Genomic DNA, 19549 nt, shown 5'->3' on the forward strand with positions numbered 1-19549 from the left:
TACGATCAAACATGAAATGACTAGAACTAAACTACTAGGTCGAGCAAAACAAGAAGAAAACAATAAACATCCATAACCATGCAAAATTCAGAACACCACGTTTCAGATCCACAACTCCAATCAACAATTCAACTTCAGATCATCAAAAACCAACTCCAATACGTCAGATCCACACACCTCAACTCCGATTCAACCGATTCAACGACAAATCAAACCCGATCAACCCGATCTTAACTCCAAATCAAACATCAATTGCGAAAAGCATCCAAATCAGTAAATACCAACATTCAAAACATCAGAAACAACTAAACAGAAAACATAAACTTCCATAACTACGATATTTAAGGTTCAACACGGAAGTGATAAACGCCGAGCTTCTAAAATGTCGAAGTCTCGGCTCAAAACGACAGAAAACAGTAAATTGTATCTTCGCCCTTCACAAGGACAGTGTTACACCACAGAATTTTAACTAGGCCACCACGTATCCCCAGAATTTAACCCATAATTGCTAAGTGCGCAGAGAAATGTGTGTGAAGTGATGAGCTAAGAGTGAAAAGTGAACTGTGAATGATGATCGATGATGATCGCCTCTCTTCATGTTGTCACTATTTATAGTTGAGGCTTGAACTTCCAAGGGTAATTTCTCTACTGAATTGTCGATTTTGCCCTCCAAGAAAGTCCTTCAAAAAGATACTTTTCCACTCACATCTGCTTCCTCAATCTCCTGGGTCAGGTTGTCGTTGACTCGTTCACTCCATTTTCTTTCTATTTCCTTTGCCTGGTAGATTTTTCCATACGTTTCCTTGACCTGGCAGATTGTCTACGCACCTAAACTTAAAACGTGTATTAGTTAACAGAAATCATAGAATTTAACCCCCTTATCACACAACATTAAAAAAAAAATAATGCGGCAGATCACAAAATCAGCAATTGTTATCTTTAAGGTGCCTACATTTTCCAGAGACCCATTCATGGCATTACCAACCTTTCCATTAGCTGAACCCTCAGCAGTTGACATCTTGGTGACGGGAGAGAATCCAGTCGCTTTTGCTGCACTTGTAAGTACACCAACGGGTTGAAGGCCCCTTCTCTTCCTGAATGACACGGATGTTAAATATTAAAACACCAAACGATCATGGATAAATAAGTCAGAAAACTCACATGCACACACTGCCATTGCAAACGCCCCTGCATTTCGGGCACTTCCATTCCTCCAAACTAGCTACTTCCTCCACCTTTTCACCGTACCTGAATCCAAGAACATCATTTCACTTGCCACTTCGAGTACCTAAATCAAGAGCTAATCCAAGTAAACAGAAAACGTTTAGAACCTGTTCCATAGGCATCTGCAACATATCTTTATTGAGCATGGTTTCTTCTTCACAAGATTCTTGCATGCTGCTGTGGGAGCCCTGGTTTTTTGACGACACTGCAGCAATGACTTTACATGCGAGAAAAAGAAACGAAAACCAGTTTAGGCACATTCATGTCCACAACTATATGAATTTAAGAGTGAAGTTAAATTCTGCAGTTCAATGACCAGATCCATCCAAGCTTAAATGAAATATTATAAATACAAAAAATGAATCAGGAGTTTTCAGTATGAACAGGACTTACCTGATGGCAATAATATACTCCGTCACCAGAATTACAAACTTGGCTACCGGCAGGCGATTTTCCGGTTGATTTAACGTTCTCTGCCGACGGAGATTGCACGGAACTACCTAGGGATGCTTCAACCGCCATTTCTGTGTAGTATTTAGATATCCAACACTGGAAATTTTCCTTCATTCTGAAATCTAAACTTGCCGGCGCTGTGGTTCTGATGGTTTCGTAATGTGCAGCGGTGACAGTTCTCAATATTTATATTGGCAGAATTGGGAAATTTTTCCCTAGAATCTTTCAAAGTCATCTGCATTAAATTTTCTTTGCCGATTCCTTTTCCCGCCTTTAAGAGAAATGGTTGCCTTTCTATCTTAGCTCTTTCTGTGTGTAGGAATGATCTGTAAACAGAGGCGTACAATAATAATATATCACACTGAATTTATTCATTCAAAATTAACTATTAACACACAAAAAGAAAATTCTATATTGACTTCATTATTATACGCATATTTTTTAACTTTATTAGTAGTATTACTGTATTTTAGTGACATAATGGCTCTAATGATACTTATTAAGCTTAAATCTTATAATTCTCATTCACTAACCCAATTTAATTAGTACTATTTCCATAATTGAGTCTAAAAAATTAAGGGTATTGGCAATTACAATCGAAGAACAATTTAAGCAATTTATCAGTCATAACAGCCACAGCTGAGTAACTCCTATAACTTCCATCACTACAAAAAAAACTTATTTATTAAGGAAACAAAAATTGAGACGTAGCGACTATCATTTGAATTTTTTTTAAAAATAATCAAAATTTAGAACCCAAAAGGAAGCGTGTCTAAGTTGAGAGCAAATTATCTTAATCTTTTGTTTTCTAGGACTCTTCTATTTAGTTTGGACACACAAATTAGTGTCCTTATTAGTATTAAAAATTTGTTTAGCCGTTCTTTTTGTTGTAGTGCATACTAATTTCTATGAGTGCATATTCTCCCCAGGCATCTTTAAGATTCACAACTGTCAGAATTCATCTTGTGTACTTATAAGTTTTCCGATAGTGTTCTGTGGTGCTGACCATAATTTTAAAAATGCAACTAGGAAAAACCCACAAAACTTAAATAAGAAGATAGTTTACCTTGTAGTAATATTCTTCACAATTTCCTAAAGGGGAATATTGCCATCAGGTAAGTCCTATTCATACCGAAAACTCCTGATTCATTTTTTTTATTTATAGTATTTCATTTAAGCTTGGATTGATCTGGTCATTGAGCTGCAGAATTTCACTTCACTCTTAAATTTATATAGCTGTGGTCTGTGGAAATGAATGTGCCTAAACTGGTTTTCGTTTCTTTTTCTCACATGACAACTCATTGCTGCAGTGTCGTAAAAAAACCAGGGCTCCCGCGGCAGCATGCAAGAATCTTACGAAGAAGAAACCTTGTTCAGTAAAGATATGTCGCAGATGCCTATGGAACAGGTTCTAAACGTTTTCTGTTTACTAGGATTAGCTCTTGATTTAGGTACTCAAAGTGGAAAGTGAATTGAAGTTCCTGGATCCAGGTACGGTGAAGAGGTGGAGAAAGTAGCTAGGTTGCAGGAATGGAAGTGCCCGAAATGCAGGGGCGCTTGCAACTGCAGTGTGTGCTTGTGAGTTTTCTGACTTATTTATCCATGATTGTCCGGTGTTTTACTATTTTACATCCGTGTCATTCAGGAGGAGAAGGGGCCTTCAACCCATGGGTGTACTTACCAGGGCAGCAAAAGCGACTGGAAAGGTTGGTAATGCCATGAATGGGTGATAAGGCCAATTTCTTGCATCTATATGAGGTTAAATTCTACGATTTCCATAAACTAATACACGTTTTAAGTTTAGGTGCGTAGAGAATCAACCAGGTCAGGGAACTGAAGGAAAAATCCACCAGGCAGAGGAAATCGGAGGAAAATGAAGTGAAGGAGATCGAGGAAGCAACAAATAGTTGTCTTAAATGCAACCGGTAATACTCTTCCTTTTCGAATTAGCAAAAAAACTATATAAATTCTTTAATTTTCGCATATTATATTAATGATTCAAAATTTTATAATACTATTTTCATAATTCTTCTATGCTTCTTCAACCAAAAAAAATCATGATGGAATTAAATTCTAACTGAAATAACTATGCAAAGATTGCAAAGATTTATTTTTAAAACTAATCAACATTTTAAAATTTTACTAATACATATATCATGATACCACATATTATAAATCTGTAATGTAGAATTTTGTAAATAATCATAATTCTAAAAAGTATAATTCACGTAAAAAAAATCTAAACAAAAACATAAATGATAAATCTGCAATATATAATTTGGTAAATATATATTTCATCCAGTCACTAAAAAAAAATAGTCCCATTTTATCATTTTTGTGTGTCAAAGAAAAATAGCCTTATTTCATTAAATGGAAACATTATCTCATACTTTATTCACATTTTCTCATTTTCCCTCTTACCAATCTTTATCTTTTCTCTATTACTTTTTCTCTTTTTACTATCCTATTTAATCTACTTTTTCACCCCATCTCTTAATTTACTAATTTCTCATTAAAATATATGTTCACAAATAAAATTATTTTTCGTGAACGGAGTAGGAAGTAGTTATTATAAAAAGTACATTTTCACATAAAATGAATAAAAATACGAAATATTAAGAAAAATGTAAAATAATTAAGGAGCATAAAATATTATAGTGATAGTATAAAAATACTACTCCCTTCGTCCCACTGAAGATGACCCACTTTCCTTTTTAGTTTATCCAACTAAGATGACTATTATTCAAAATGAAAACACTTTTATCTCTACTTTATTCTTTCCACTTGACACACAATATAAAGTTATATAAAATCTCGTGCCGCCCAAGAAATGGGTCATCTCCCTTGGGACGGAGGGAGTACCATAGATCATAGGAGCCGGGATACAAACCGACAGCCTCAAAGCAACAAGACTAAAGGGTAAACCAACTGTGCCATGCTATAATTTATACTCCCTCTGGCCTTGAAAAGTATGAATTTGGTTTGACATGAGTTTGAATGTATAATTGATAAAGTAAGAGATAGATAGATAGATAGATAGATAGATAATCTATAGATAGAAAGCTAGATAGAAAAGTTTTTAAAGTATTGTTAGTGGAGAATTGCGAGAGTTATATACGGTAATTTTTAACTATTGTTCGCATTGTCAGAAAGCAACAATGAGTTGTCATAATTGCAACCGATAATACTTTTCTTGTTTGAATAAGATATACATAGGAAATGATACATATGACAATTGTCGTTATAACTAGTGTCGGCAGACAATGAGTTGTCATAATTGCAACCGGTAATACTATTTTTTTTCGAATAAGTAAAAAAATATATATAAATAGGGATCGCGAGAGATGTAAATAGGAAATGATACATCGGGTATGGATACCCGCGCTGCTGGTATTCGGGGCATCAAATGAGGGTAGGGGAAATTTCGATTTTTTGGGTGACATACCCGCGGATTTTTTGTAATTTAGGGCAAAAATAAGAAATAATAAAACATAGATTTCTGAAAGGGGAATATTATTTTGTCTTATAAATATGGAAAAAACCGCATTTGGAAAATGTGTATTTCCTTTTAATGAGACACATTCTTGAAATGCGTGTTCCAGATATGCTGTATTTCAAATATGTGTTCAAGGAACGCGAAATTTGAGCTCCCTTAGCTGAACGTCCTATTCCAAATACACATTCAAGGACGCATTTTCGGGTGCAGGTACCGGCTGCTCTTTCGTAATTTAGGGCGAAAATAAAACTTAGATTTCTGAAAGGGGAATATTTTTTGACGTGTAAATATGGACATTTGGCTGATGCGTATTTACTTCTAGTGGGACGCATTCTTGAATGGCATATATAAATATAAAATACCTCGTATTCCGAATATGCATTCAAGGAATGAGTAATTAGTGTTCCTTGGTAAACGCGTAATGACTGTGCTCCCTCTTTTTGAAGGATCAAATGCAAAGACTTTATTTTCCATTAGAATTTTGAAGAGAAATTTTCCATCTTTGCTGGAAATGACACACCTTTCATTTTCGAAAGTCACACTCATTCCCTTCTCCATCAACTTTCCTACACTTAGAAGGTTTTGGTCTAACTTGGAAAAAAAATACACATCAGATAATAGCTTCATACCTTCAGTTCCTTCAAGCAATACATATTGCATTTGCCTTACCTGCAGCTATCCAGCCCTACCCCCTGTTTCAACGACAATGCAGTTGCAAACATCTCTTTATAGGTGTAGTGGTTGTAGTGGCTTGAAACTCTCTATTGTTGCTAATTCTCTTTCAGCTACGGTTTAAGATTGGAGGGAACTGATTAACGAGTTTCGCTATAGCCTCTTGCGATTAGAGATTTTTCTATTTTATCTTTTGTTTTTTCTATCCGGCGCCAACCACATGTAATCTATCACTCTCTAGCTTTCTACATATATAGGAGTTAGTTCCATAGTTAGAATTACATTTTATGTAAGAATGGGAGAACACCACCCGGAGTATATAATATTTTAATGATATAAATCACCACATTCGTCGTGATATTATCTGCATTACGTAAAATGGAATTTTCATCTATGGGATTCAAACCCAGAGTGATGCATTTGTCGTCGATTTCCATGCTCATGTAATCAATTTAAATAAGGATTCTCATTTGAATCTCTTCCAACACACACACACACACAAACACGGACCCGTATTTAACAATAAAAGGTAGTATAAATATTACAGAACTTATCAAGTCAACACAATTTGAATGTTTGGCTGGTTTCCACTGGCAACACAATTTCTTCACGAATAGTATGGCTGGTTTCAGCAAGTTTAGAAAGTTTCATTCTCTTCGAAGAGGTATTATCATCTACATCCAAACTTTCCTTTCTTCCTACCCGTTCTTCCTTTCTTTCAGAAGAACAACATTAGATAAAAAAATAATGCAGCAGATCACAAAATCAACAACTGTTATTTTAAAGATGCCTACATTCTCCAGATACCCATTGATAGTATGATTTGCCTCGTGCAGTGTGTGTGTACAGGGTACAGATCACTATCAAACAGGTCCAGAGGATTCACTCAACCACTAGGCCTAGGAACTCTCTAACTAATCTTAATCACTATCAAAACCTTAACCCATTTACTATTGGCTAGTAAAGATCGATCCCACAAGATGGAGGTGTAAGCAAGTGTTCAGAGGACTCGGGAGGGGTCGGCTGCTGCCACGCAACTCATGGGTTAAGACTTGTTTAACTACTAGACTAAGAGGAAATTAAGAAATGACTAATCTATCAGCTGGACCTAGGGTACATAGAAAGTACGTAAGCATGCATGGCTAACGGAAATGAGGTTTAACTAAAGAAATTTAACAAGTAAAGTACCAAACCATGTAAACGGGTTTCCGAACACAGTTAGACAATACGTAAACATGCAGTGGGGACCATTTTCCCGATTAAGCTATAGCGAAAAGCTGCTGAAAGCGAACCAATGCTAGTGACAGATTTGATATCTAACTAACTTCTTCCTTCATCTTCTCCAACGATCCAAATAAACAGAGGTGAAAACAGAGCATCAAGAAAATGAAAACAAATTTGACTTCAAACATTATGATTGCGCACAGAACAACTAGATCTGAACTACTAGGCCAAGTAAAACAAGCAGAAACAATAAACATTCATAACCATGCAAAATTCAGAACATCACGTCTCACATCCACAACTCCAATCAACAATCCAACATCCAATCAACAACAGTTTCAACTCCAATACGTCAGATCCATACTCCTCAACTCCGATTCAACAGATTCTCAACAAATCAAACCCGATCAACCCGATCTCTACTCCAATTCAAAATCAATTGCGAAAAGCATCCAAATCAGTAAATACGTTTAATCAAAACATCTGAAACAACTAAACAGAAAACATAAACTTCCATAGCAACGATACGTAAGGTTCAATACGGAAATGATAAACACTGAGCTTCTAAAACGTCGAAGTCTCGGCTCAAAACAACGGAAAACAGTAAATTGTATCTTTGCCTTTCACAAGGACGGTGTTACACCACTGGAAATGAACTAGACTACCACCAATCTCCCAGAATTTACCCAATAAGTGCTTAAGTGTGTAGTGAAATGTGTGTGAAGTGATGAGCTAAGATCGGAAAAGTGAAGGTGATGAATGATGATTCATTCTTCGATCTCTCTTCATGTTGTCTCTTTTTATAGCTGAAGCTCAAACTTCTTGGTAATTCTTCTGCTGAATTGTCGATTTTGCCGTCCTAGAAAGTCCTTCAAAGAGATATTTTCCGCTCCCAGCTGCTTCCTCAATCTCCTCGGTCAGGTTGTAGACCGGCTTCTTCACTCCATTTTCCTCTGATTTCCTCTGCTTGGTGGATTTTTCCTTCAGCAACCCGACCGAGCAGAGGAAATCTGCCAGGTCAGGAAAATTAAAGTAAAAATCCACCAAGCATAGGAAATCGGAGGAAAATGTAGTGAAGAAGCCAGTCTACAACCTGACCGAGGAGATCGAGGAAGCAGCTAGGAGCATAAAATATCTCTTTGAAGGACTTTCTAGGAGGGAAAAATCGACAATTCAACATAAGAATTACCCAAGAAGTTCGAGCTCAGCTATAAAAAGAGACAACATGAAGAGAGATCGAAGAATGAATCATCATTCATCACCTTCACTTTTCCGCTCTTAGCTCATCATTTCACACACATTTCACTACACACTTAAGCACTTATTGGGTAAATTCTGGGAGATTGGTGGTAGTCTAGTTCATTTCCAGTGGTGTAACACCGTCCTTGTGAAAGGCGAAGATACAATTTACTGTTTTCCGTTGTTTTGAGCCGAGACTTCGACGTTTTAGAAGCTCAGTGTTTATCATTTCCATATTGAACCTTACGTATCGTTGCTATGGAAGTTTATGTTTTCTGTTTAGTTGTTTTAGATGTTTTGATTGTTGGTATTTACTGATTTGGATGTTTTTCGCAATTGATATTTGAATTGGAGTAGAGATCGGGTTGATCGGGTTTGATTTGTTGAGGATCTGTTGAATCGGAGTTGAGGGTATGGATATGACGTATTGGAGTTGTTACTGTTTTGATTGTATGTTGGATTGTTGATAGAAGTTGTGGATATGAGATGTGATGTTCTGAATTTTGTATGGTTATGAATGTTTATTGTTTCTGCTTGTTTTAGTGGCTTAGTAGCTCAGATCTAGTTGTTTTGTGCGCAATCATAATGTTTGAAGTCGGATCTGTGTTTACTCTGTTTTCATGTTCTTGATGCTATGTTTTCACATCTGCTTATCTGGATCGTTGGAGAAGCTAAAGGTAGAAGTTAGTTAGAGATCAAATCTGTCACGGGCATTGGTTTACTTTTTGCAGCTTTTCTGTCGCTATAGCTTAATCGAGAAAATGGTCCCCACTGCATGTTTACGTATTGTCTAACTGTATTCGGAAACCCAGTTACTTGGTTTGGTACTTAACTTGCTAAATTTCTTTAGTTAAACCTCATTTCCGTTAGCCATGCATGCTTACGTACTTTCTATGTACCCTAGGTCTAGTAGATAGATTAGTCATTTCTTAATTTCCTCTTAGTCTAGTAGTTAAACAAGTATTAACCCATGAATTGCGTGGCAGCAGCCGACCCCTCCCAGTCCTCTGAACACTTGCTTACACCTCCATCTTGTGGGATCGATCTTTACCCTATACTAGCCAATAGTAAATGAGTTAAGGTTTTGATAGTGATTAATACTCCCTCCGTCCCGCTTTAGCAGTCTCATTGACTTTTCTGCCATCTTTTTGTAAAAATGATAAAAAAATAGTTAAAAAAGAGAAATGGTAAATTAAGAGAGAGAATAATATAGAGAAGAGTTTTATCTACATAATTGTCTCTCTTACTTTACCATTTCTCCACTTTAACTATTTTTATCATTTTTACAAAAAGAGGGCAGAAAAGTCAATGGGACTGCTAAAGCGGGACGGAGGGAGTATTAGTTAGAGAGTTCCTAGGCCTAGTGGTTGAATGAATCCTCTGGACCTGTTTGATAGTCTGCACACACACACTGCACGGGACAAATCATACTATCAATGGGTATCTGGAAAATGTAGGCATCTTTAAAATAACAGTTGCTGATTTTGTGATCTGCCGCATTATTTTTTATCTAATGTTGTTCTTCCGAAAGAAATGAAGAAAGGGAAGGAAGAAATTAAAGTTTGGATGTAGATGATAATACCTCTTCGAAGAGAATGAAACATTCTAAACTGGCTCAAACTAGCCACACTATTCGTGAAGAAATTGTGCTGCCAGTGAAAACCAGCCAAACGTTCAAATTGTGTTGACTTGATAAGTTCTGTAATATTTATGCTACTTTTTATTGTTAAATACGGGTTCGTGTTTGTGTGTGTGTGTGTGTTGGAAGAGATTCAAATGAGAATCCTTATTTAAATTGAGTACATGAGCATGGAGATCGACGACAAATGCATCACTCCGGGATTGAATCCCATAGATGAAAATTCCATTTTATGTAATGCAGATAATATCACGACGAATGTGGTGATTGATCATTAAAATATTATATGCTCCGGGTGGTGTTCTCTCATTCTTACATAAAATGTAATTCTCAATATGGAACTAACCCCTATATATGTAGAAAGCTAGAGAGTGATAGATTACATGTGATTGGCGCCGGACAGAAAAAACAAAAGATAAAATAGAAAAATCTCTAATCGCAAGAGGCTATAGCGAAACTCGTTAATCAGTTCCCTCCAATCTTAAACCGTAGCTGAAAGAGAATTAGCAACAATAGAGAGTTTCAAGCCACTACAACCACTGCACCTATTAAGAGATGTTTGCAACTGCATTGTCGTTGAAACAGGAGGTAGGGCTGGATAGCTGCAGGTAAGGCAAATGCAATATGTATTGCTTGAAGGAACTGAAGGTATGAAGCTATTATCTGATGTGTATTTTTTTTCCAAATTAGACCAAAACCTTCTAAGTGTAGGATAGTTGGTGGAGAAGGGAATGAGTGTGACTTTCGAAAATCAAAGGTGTGTCATTTCCAGCAAAGATGGAGCAAAGCCATTACGTGTTCACCTGAAGGAGCACTAATTACGTATTTATATATGCCATTCAAGAATGCGTCCCACTAGAAGTAAATACGCATCAGCAAAATGTCCATATTTACAAGTCAAAAAAACTAATAACAGCCACAGCTGAGTAACTCCTATAACTTCCATCACAACAAAAAAAAACTTATCTTTTAAAGACACAAAAATTGAGACGCAGCTACTATGGTTTGAATTTTTTTAAAATAATCATAATTTAGATCCCAAAAGGAAGCGTGTCTAAGTTGAGGGAAAATTATCTTAATCTTTTGTTTTCTAGGACTCTTCTAGTTGTGTCTCCTAAATTTACTTTGGACACATAAATTAGCGTCCTTATTAGTATTTAAAATGTCCTTAGCCGTTCTTTTTGTTGTAGTGCTTATTCTTCCCGGGCATCTTTACGATTCACAACTGTCAGAATTAATCTTGTGTACTTATAAGTTTTCTGATAGTGTTCTGTGTTGCTGACCGTAATTTTAAAAATGCAACTAGAAAAATCCACTAAACTTAAATGAGAAGATAGTTTACCTTGCAGTAATATTCTTCACAATTTCTTATTTCCCTTCCGCACCGAGTGCAAACCATTTTTCATTTAAGGTAAGAGTATCCTCTTTCCCAACATCTAGCAGTAGTAGATTATAATTAGCCATGATCAACTGCAAATGATACAATAAAACATTTGCCGTGTTACTTACCTTGATGCAGTACATCAGATTCATCAGCACATTTACATTTCCAATACATATGACCACTGCACTCTGTGAAGATGGGCTCTACTCTTGTAGCATCAGCTGTCTGATCTACTGATTTAAATGATAGAGGGCATCAAAAGCTTAGACAAGTTTTTGTTCCCGCATAGATTTCATAAACTGTATTATCAAAAGTTGAAGCTACAATTGTAATTTATTATGCCAGAATCATACTTTGCTGACAAGTTGGAGAGGTTATGCGATAAGCAAAGCCATGTAAATACTATTAGTTACACAACACAATACTACAGTGGTTTTGACTCCCACTCAGCATTGAAATTTATAGAAAGGTCAAAAGATTGATTAATAGGTATGCTGAAAAATCAAGGTTGAGGATACAAGCAATAGGAGACCAAACATTCTGGAGAGCTATTATGTTAAGACAATTCTCATGCAGCACATTGCAAAGTGCTCGCATGCATGAAATTGACCTGTAATTTTCAGGACTAATCATCCCAATAATGAAATAGAAAGGGTTATTTCAAGAAAATTGTGGGTGTGGTGGGTACCCGCTGCTGGTATTCGGGGCATATGAGGGTAGGGGAAATCTCATTTTTTTGGGTGAAGGGACCCACAACTTTTTTGTAATTTAGAGAAAAAAATATAACATAGATTTCTGAAAGGGGAATATTATTTTGACTTATAATAGGGTAAATGCGTTTACTTCTAATGAAACGCATTCTTTAAATGCGTATTCCAGATTCGTCATACTCCAAATACGCATTCAAGGAACGCTTAATTAGTGCTCCCTCAGCTGAAGGCCATATTCCAAATACACAATTAACGACGCATTTTCGGGTGCAGGTAGCAGCGGCTTGTTTGTAATTTAGGGTGAAAACAAAATATAGATTTCCAAAAGGAGAACAATTTTTTACTTGTAAATATGACAAAAACGCATTAGGCAAATGCGTATTTACTTCTAGTGAGACGCATTCAAGGAATATGTAAATAGTGTTCCCTCCGTTGAAATGCCTCTTGTAGCCTCATGGGTTTTAGAAATCATCAAGAGTTTGAGTGTTCATGTCATCATCCCATCCATTTCTAGTCATGGAGTATTTTAGTAGGATATATAATTAAGTTATTACATGGAATAAAAATTTTAAGATGGAAAAAGAAATCTAAGTTGTAACATGAATATTTAATTTAAAAATTTTGGTTTGAATATTTTTTTTTACATTCTAAAAATGTGTATTTTAACAAGAAAAATTTATAAAAACATTCATAATATTATATTATAATATAAAGATAATTTAGTTATGTATATTATAATAAGAAATTAGTTGTATCAAAATCTATTTAAATATATGAAACTTCATCTAACTTTAATACTATTTATTTTTTTATTCATTTTTATGATACAACAAATTTTTTTGCAATCAACTGTCCCCTAAAATTAGGAACTTCGGAACGAAACGGTTTTTAATACAAAATTGTTAAAGTACAAAAGAGATACAAGGAAAAAGTGACTGAAGTATTATTTGTGAAGAATGAGACCCACCCCATAAGAGTGAAAAAGTTGCCAAACAGGGAAATGGGCTAATTTTGTAGGACTAACCAAAACAGAAAAAGGAGACTACTTTTAGTGACAAAGGGAATAGAGAGTAAAAACTTAATTTAGCGATTGAAATTTGCTTCTACCATCGTCACTATTTTCTCTCGCTTAGGTAATTATAATACTCCTATATACATTGATAAGGTCACCATGATTTATAACTCTCTCCGTCACCTTTGTCCAAAGGCCTACAGCTACAATTATAAGAAAGAATAAATGACTTACGAATTTGAAAACTAGTTACGCTTTCCATGTATGAGTTTCTGAAAAACGTTTTATTGATTGCATCAACCAAAATTAAATTATAGATGCATTAAGATACCGTGTATTTCTCAAGTGTGACATATACACTGGGTGGATGGAGGCAGGAATTTGTAGTAGCGAGGGGAACTTTACATATGAAAGAATTTTGAGAATATGAGAAGGGGCATGCTAGAGAATAAAAGAAATAAACATATAATAGGTAATATATACATGTGTTGGAATATATGAGGTGGGACATTTACCCCTCCTTTGCTCAAGGTAGATCCGCCCATGGACAGAGGGAGTACATATTTTATGTTCGCCCTAAAAAAGAAAAAAATCCAGCGGGTATCCATTTTACCCGCCCTACCTCGCTACCTCCTGTTTCAACCACAATGCCATTGCCAACATCTCTTAATAGGTGCAGTGGTTGTAGTGGCTTGAAACTCTCTATTGTTGCTAATTATCTCTGAGCTAGGGAACTGATTAACGAGTTTTTCAAGTTTATAATATGACTGTGGCAGATTTGGGTCGTTTCTAATATTTTTTCCACCTTTGTGTACATGCCTGTTTTGACATAGTGCCGCAGTTAATAGAGATGCAGTAGATTAGATAGAGATCTTATGTTTATATTCTGTAATGTTTGTCTTCTGATATTTAGTTGATTAGGTTAAACTATTGTTCGGTTGATGTGGGTCTAGGCTTTTATTAAGGTTTGTTAGTATTTTATTTATAAGACTATGTTTCCTACGTTGCATTGGTCAAAAATATAATTTTAGAGATCTGCGTCTATGATCATGCCTCTTGCGATTAGAGATTTTTCTATTCTATCTTTTGTTTTTCTTCTGTTCTTTTACGGCGCCAATCACATGTACTCTATCACTCTCTAGCTCTCCAGCGGGTATCCATTTTACCGGCCCTACCTCGCTACCTCCTGTTTCAACCACAATGCCATTGCCAACATCTCTTAATAGGTGCAGTGGTTGTAGTGGCTGAAACTCTCTATTGTTGCTAATTATCTCTGAGCTAGGGTTTAAGATTGGAGGGAACTGATTTACGAGTTTTTCAAGTTTATAATATGACTGTGGCAGATTTGGGTCGTTTCTAATATTTTCTTCCACCTTTGTGTACATGCCTGTTTTGACATAGTGCCGCAGTTAATAGAGATGCAGTAGATTAGATAGAGATGTTATGTAATGTTTGTGTTCTGATATTTAGTTGATTAGGTTGGGTCTAGGCTTGCATTAAGGTTTGTTAGTATTTTATTTATAAGACTATGTTTCCTCTGTTGCATTGATCAAAAATATAATTTTAGAGATCAGCGTCTATGATCATGCCTCTTGCGATTAGAGATTTTTCTATTCTATCTTTTGTTTTTCTTCTGTTCTTTTACGGCACCAATCACATGTACTCTAACACTCTCTAGCTCTCTACATATATAGGAGTTGGGTCCGTAGTGAGAATTACATATCATGTAAGAATGGAAGAACACACCCGGAGCATATAATGATATAGATAACCACATTCGTAAGAATGGAAGAACACACCCGGAGCATATAATGATATAGATAACCACATTCGTCTTGAAATTAACTGCATTACAAAAAATGGAATTTTCATGTATGGGATTCAATCCCCGAGTGATGCATTTGTTGTAGAAATGGAATTGAATCTCTTCACACAGACACACAAACACGGACCCGTGTTTAACAATAAAAATTAGTAAAAATATTACAGAACTTACGCTTCAAAAGCATTGCCTCTGACTCGAGCAGCTTTCCATGAGCTTGCTCTGCAGCAGATCTATTAAGAGAAACAATTGATCCCTAGCATCAATAGCTTTGGCAGCGTCCTCTTTTATTTTCTGCTTCAAAGAGAAGAGGAAGAAATCTGACATAAGTCTAGTTTCACAGCTGGTGTGTTTACTGATGACAATGTTTAATTACCTCGCCTTTTGCTTCAAAAACCTTATGCATAGCTTCTTCTGCCTTTGGGTCAAATTGTGTTTTTTGATGTTTTATCCAATTTCTTAGCTTTCTGTGAATAAAAGAAAATCAATCAAGGTGAGAATTAAAGAGGGAGTGGCATGTATAACATAAAACAGAAAGATTCTTACTTCGTGCCAAGAGCATGAATGCATAGTAGATTTAAGACCCTAAGCATTTCTGAAGCATTTAAAGCGTCATGGTCGGCAGCCTTCTCTAAATAATGCTTCCCCAACATTTTAAGAACATGTTCAGATTCAGCAAAGCATTTCTTTAGCACACTGAACCACGAGTTCGGATTCGGCTTCGCAACCCTATACACAAAATGGAAAAGCATTTATTCCAGCATAATAAATTCTGACTTGTCAATTGTTACTAAATCAAGGGACATACTTCTCTCCCTCTTCCTCATTAATTACTGATAGCAGGTGTACATGAAACAGGATAGCCGGACATGATCTTCCATGCTTTGCAGTTCGCCCATGAAATATATCTCGGAGGACACATAATGCTTCCCCATCTTTCAATTTTAGGATCTGTTGCACATTAGAGGAAGCAAACCATAAAGATAAGTAAATCCATAGCGATAAAGGTACTTGTAATTATATAATACGGAGATGCTGATTGGAAATAGTGATTACTAACGAGAAAACATTTCAAACAGAAGAACAACTAATCGTAAACCAGAAATCAATATCCTACATGAATACAATAAGCACTGAGAATATTGGGTTCATATGTGAGTTGAATGTTTATGAATACCTAGATAAGGACAGCAACCTAAAAAGATTGAAAATGGGAGATGCAGCGCATTTGTAATAGGAAATCCATATGCATGATAATAGCTTGTTTCAAATAATCATAAGCATCTGCTAATTACTACTATATGAGTAGAGTCACTTGCCTCTCCAAAAACATAACAGAATTCAAGAAACTCCAAAGCATTTCTAACATCTTCTGCAGGTACATCAATGCCAGCCACACTGCTCAAATCTGTTCCCTCTGGCAGCACAATTTCTTTAGGAATAGTCTGGCTGGTTTCTGCCAATTTAGAATGCTTCATTCTCGTTGAAGAGGTATTATCATCTGCATCCAAACTTTCCTTCCCTTTCTTTCTAGGAGATAATAAATCCTGTCAACATCACAAAATCAGCAATTGTTATCTTTAAGGTGCCTACATTTTCCAGAGACCCATTCATGGCATTACCAACCTTTCCATTATCTGAACCCTCAGCAGTTGGCATCTCGGCAGTCGCTTTTGCTGCATTGGTAAGTACACCCATGGGTTGAAGGCCTCTTTTCTTCCTGAACGACACGGATGTTAAATAGTAAAACACCAGACGATCATGGATAAATAAGTCAGAAAACTCACAAGCACACACTGCCGTTGCAAGCGCCCCTGCATTTCGGGCACTTCCATTCCTCCAAACTAGCTACTTCCTCCACCTCTTCACGGTACCTGGATCCAAGAACTTCAATTCACTTGCCATTTCGAGTACCTAAATCAAGAGCTAATCCTAGTAAACAGAAAACGTTCAGAACCTGTTCCATAGGCATCTGCGACATAACTTTACTGAACAGGGTTTCTTCTTCGTAAGATTCCTGCATGCTGCTGCGGGAGCCCTAGTTTTTTGACGACACTGCAGCATTGAGTTTACATGTGAGAAAAAGAAACGAAAAACCAATTTAGGCACATTCATCTCCACGGCTATATGAATTTAAGAGTGAATTGAAATTCTGCAGCTCAATGATCAGATCCATCCCAGCTTAAATGAAATACTATAAATAAAAAAAATGAATCAGGAGTTTTCGGTATGAATAGGACTTACCTGATGGCAATATACTACTTGGCTACCGACATCCGATTTTCCGGTTGATTTAACGTTCTTTGCCGATGAGGACGCCACAGAATTACCTAGGGATGCTTCAACCGCCATTTCTGTCTAGTATTCAGATATCCAACACCGGAAATTTTATCTAATTCGGTGTTCCTTCTTCTGAAATCTGAACTCGCCGGTGCTGTGGTTTGGATGGTTTCGAAATGTGCAGTGGCGACAGTTCTCAATACTTATAATGGCAGAATTGGGAAATTTTGCCCTAGAATCTTTCGAAGTCGTCCGCATTGAATTTTCTTTGCCGATTCCTTTTTCCGCATTCATGAGAAATGGTTGTCTTTCTATCTTAGCTCTGTTCTGTGTGTAGGAATGATCTGTATACAGAGGAGTACGGTCATGATCTACTCACACAGTCACATGGAATTTATTTATTCAAAATTAACTATTAACACAATAAAAATAATAATTTCTATATTGACTTCTTTCTCATTTATACGCATATTTTTAACTTTATTACAGTATTTTAGGTACATAGCGGCTCTAATGATACTTATTAAGTTTATAAGTATGTTATAGCAATTCCCATTCACTCCTATTTAATTTGTACTATTTCTATGGTTGGGTCTAAAAAGTAAGCGTATTGGCAATTTGACAATGACAATTAAAGAACTATTTAAGCAATTTACATTTGATAAATGGACTGACTCTATATCGAATTTTAAACAAAAAAAAAAAACTCTCTAAATCAACGATAATGGATCACCATTGCTAAATTCATTTTTGCAATTTCTTAATTTTATCATTCATATTTCACTTAATTTGAATAAGTAAAAAAATATAATTAGGGATTTGCAAGAGATGTAAATAGGAAATGATACAGTATAATTGTCATTATAACTAGTGTCAGCATTTAGAAAAACAGCAATGAGTTGTCTTAATTGTCTTAAATAGGAAATGATACAGTGTCATACTCATCCTTTTCGAATAAACAAAAATATTATAAATTTTTAATTTTCCCATGTTATATTAATAATTCAAAAGTTCATAATACTATTTTGATAATATTTCTATGCTTCTTCATCCCAAAATATTCATGATGAAATTAAATATTAATTGAAATAATTATGCAAACATTTATTTTTAAAAATAATCGGCATTTTAAAATTTTACTACTCCCTCCGTCCCGCTTAAGATGACACGTTTTCCTTTTTAGTTTGTCCCAACTAAGATGACACATTTCCTTTTTTGGTAACTTTCTCTCTCCAATTAATACACTCAACCACTTTTCTCACTCCTATTAAAATATTCTTCTTTCTTTATCTCTCTACTTTAATACTTATACTCACCTTCTCTCTCTCCAATTAAACACTTTAACCAATAATTCCTAAAGTCTCGTGCCGGCTAAGCAATGTGTCATCTTAGCCGGGACGGAGGGAGTAGTTAGTAATTCTAAAAAGTATAACTTAGGTAAAAAAAAAAAAAAGGTACACAAAAACATAAATGATAAATCTGCAATGTAGAATTCGGTAAATATATCTTTTTTAGATTGTCACATTTAAAATGTAAACAACACTATCACAAGTGACATAAACCAAATGTTTCATATTTATTGAGACAGAGTCAGTATAAAAGTAGTAAAGTACTCCCTTCGTTCCATGTTAATAGAGTCACTTTTCTATTTTGAAAGTTCCAAGTTAATTGAGTCGTTTTATATTTGACAAAAAGTAATTCTCTCTTTTACTTTATTATATCTTCATCATTCTTACTTTATTCTCTCTTATTTTTTCACCATCCATTTAACACACTATTCTTAAACTTCATGCCGATAAAAAATGTTTCTATTAACATGGAACGGAGGGAGAATATAATATCAGTAACAAATGTTAGGGCCCCACTAGATTCCACTACATATATGGGGCAATAAAGACCTAAACTTTGCTTTATTTTAAAAGTGAGCTGATAATTTTATTAACCTTATATAATGATTAATTATTATAATTATTAGAACTTGATTTTTTTTTCTAACTACATATATTATAAATATGAGCAAAGTCTTTTATTATTATTTCAAATAATGAATTAAATAAAACGTTTCTATCATTCTCTCTTTTTCTCCTCTCCAATTCTCTCTCAAAAAATGCCACAGACCCACAACTCTCCATTCAATTATCTATCTTCTCTAAGATAGATAATAACAATATACAACATGGATATAGATATGTGGTGAGATATAGATACTGCAAGACTAATTTGGTTGCCTATAAGTTGATAAGACATGGCAGTGATAAAATGTAAACTTATACTCCATTTGTTTCATATTTGGAGTCACTTATTGTTATGGCTCGGATTTTTAGAAAGAATTAAAGTGTGTAATAAATGAAGTGAGATGGTGGAGTTGGTTGAAGGTGGGTCCCTTTTGACTTT

General features: G+C 35.4%; 1 protein-coding gene across 4 annotated transcripts; it reads right to left on the bottom strand.

Moving 5' to 3' along the window:
• Window positions 1-306: 306 nt before the first annotated feature.
• LOC125222573 (uncharacterized) lies at window positions 307-17510 on the bottom strand. 4 transcript variants are annotated; one of them, XR_007176581.2, is made up of 16 exons: window positions 17120-17510; window positions 16833-16930; window positions 16663-16749; window positions 16502-16595; window positions 16195-16422; window positions 15684-15826; window positions 15422-15604; window positions 15252-15342; window positions 15050-15169; window positions 11457-11561; window positions 11290-11383; window positions 1618-2003; window positions 1332-1441; window positions 1162-1248; window positions 986-1094; window positions 307-828 (listed from the first exon to the last, which is right to left on the bottom strand). XR_007176581.2 is itself a non-coding variant. In XM_048125286.2 (10 exons), the coding sequence occupies exons 1-9, from the start codon at window positions 17225-17227 to the stop codon at window positions 15053-15055; spliced, it is 1149 nt and encodes a 382-aa protein (XP_047981243.1). In that variant the 5' UTR covers window positions 17228-17510; the 3' UTR covers window positions 14541-14898; window positions 15050-15052. The 4 variants fall into 4 exon arrangements, 1 of the variants encoding a protein (XP_047981243.1); XR_007176580.2 differs by having other exon boundaries at window positions 11457-11564; XR_007176582.2 differs by lacking the exons at window positions 11290-11383; window positions 11457-11561.
• Between the last annotated feature and the right edge of the window lie 2039 nt (window positions 17511-19549).

Source organism: Salvia hispanica, chromosome 2, assembly GCF_029641045.1.
Source record: "Salvia hispanica isolate PSC_SH4W2 chromosome 2, Shi_PSC_v1, whole genome shotgun sequence".
In the NCBI taxonomy this organism is placed as follows: Eukaryota; Viridiplantae; Streptophyta; class Magnoliopsida; order Lamiales; family Lamiaceae; genus Salvia; species Salvia hispanica.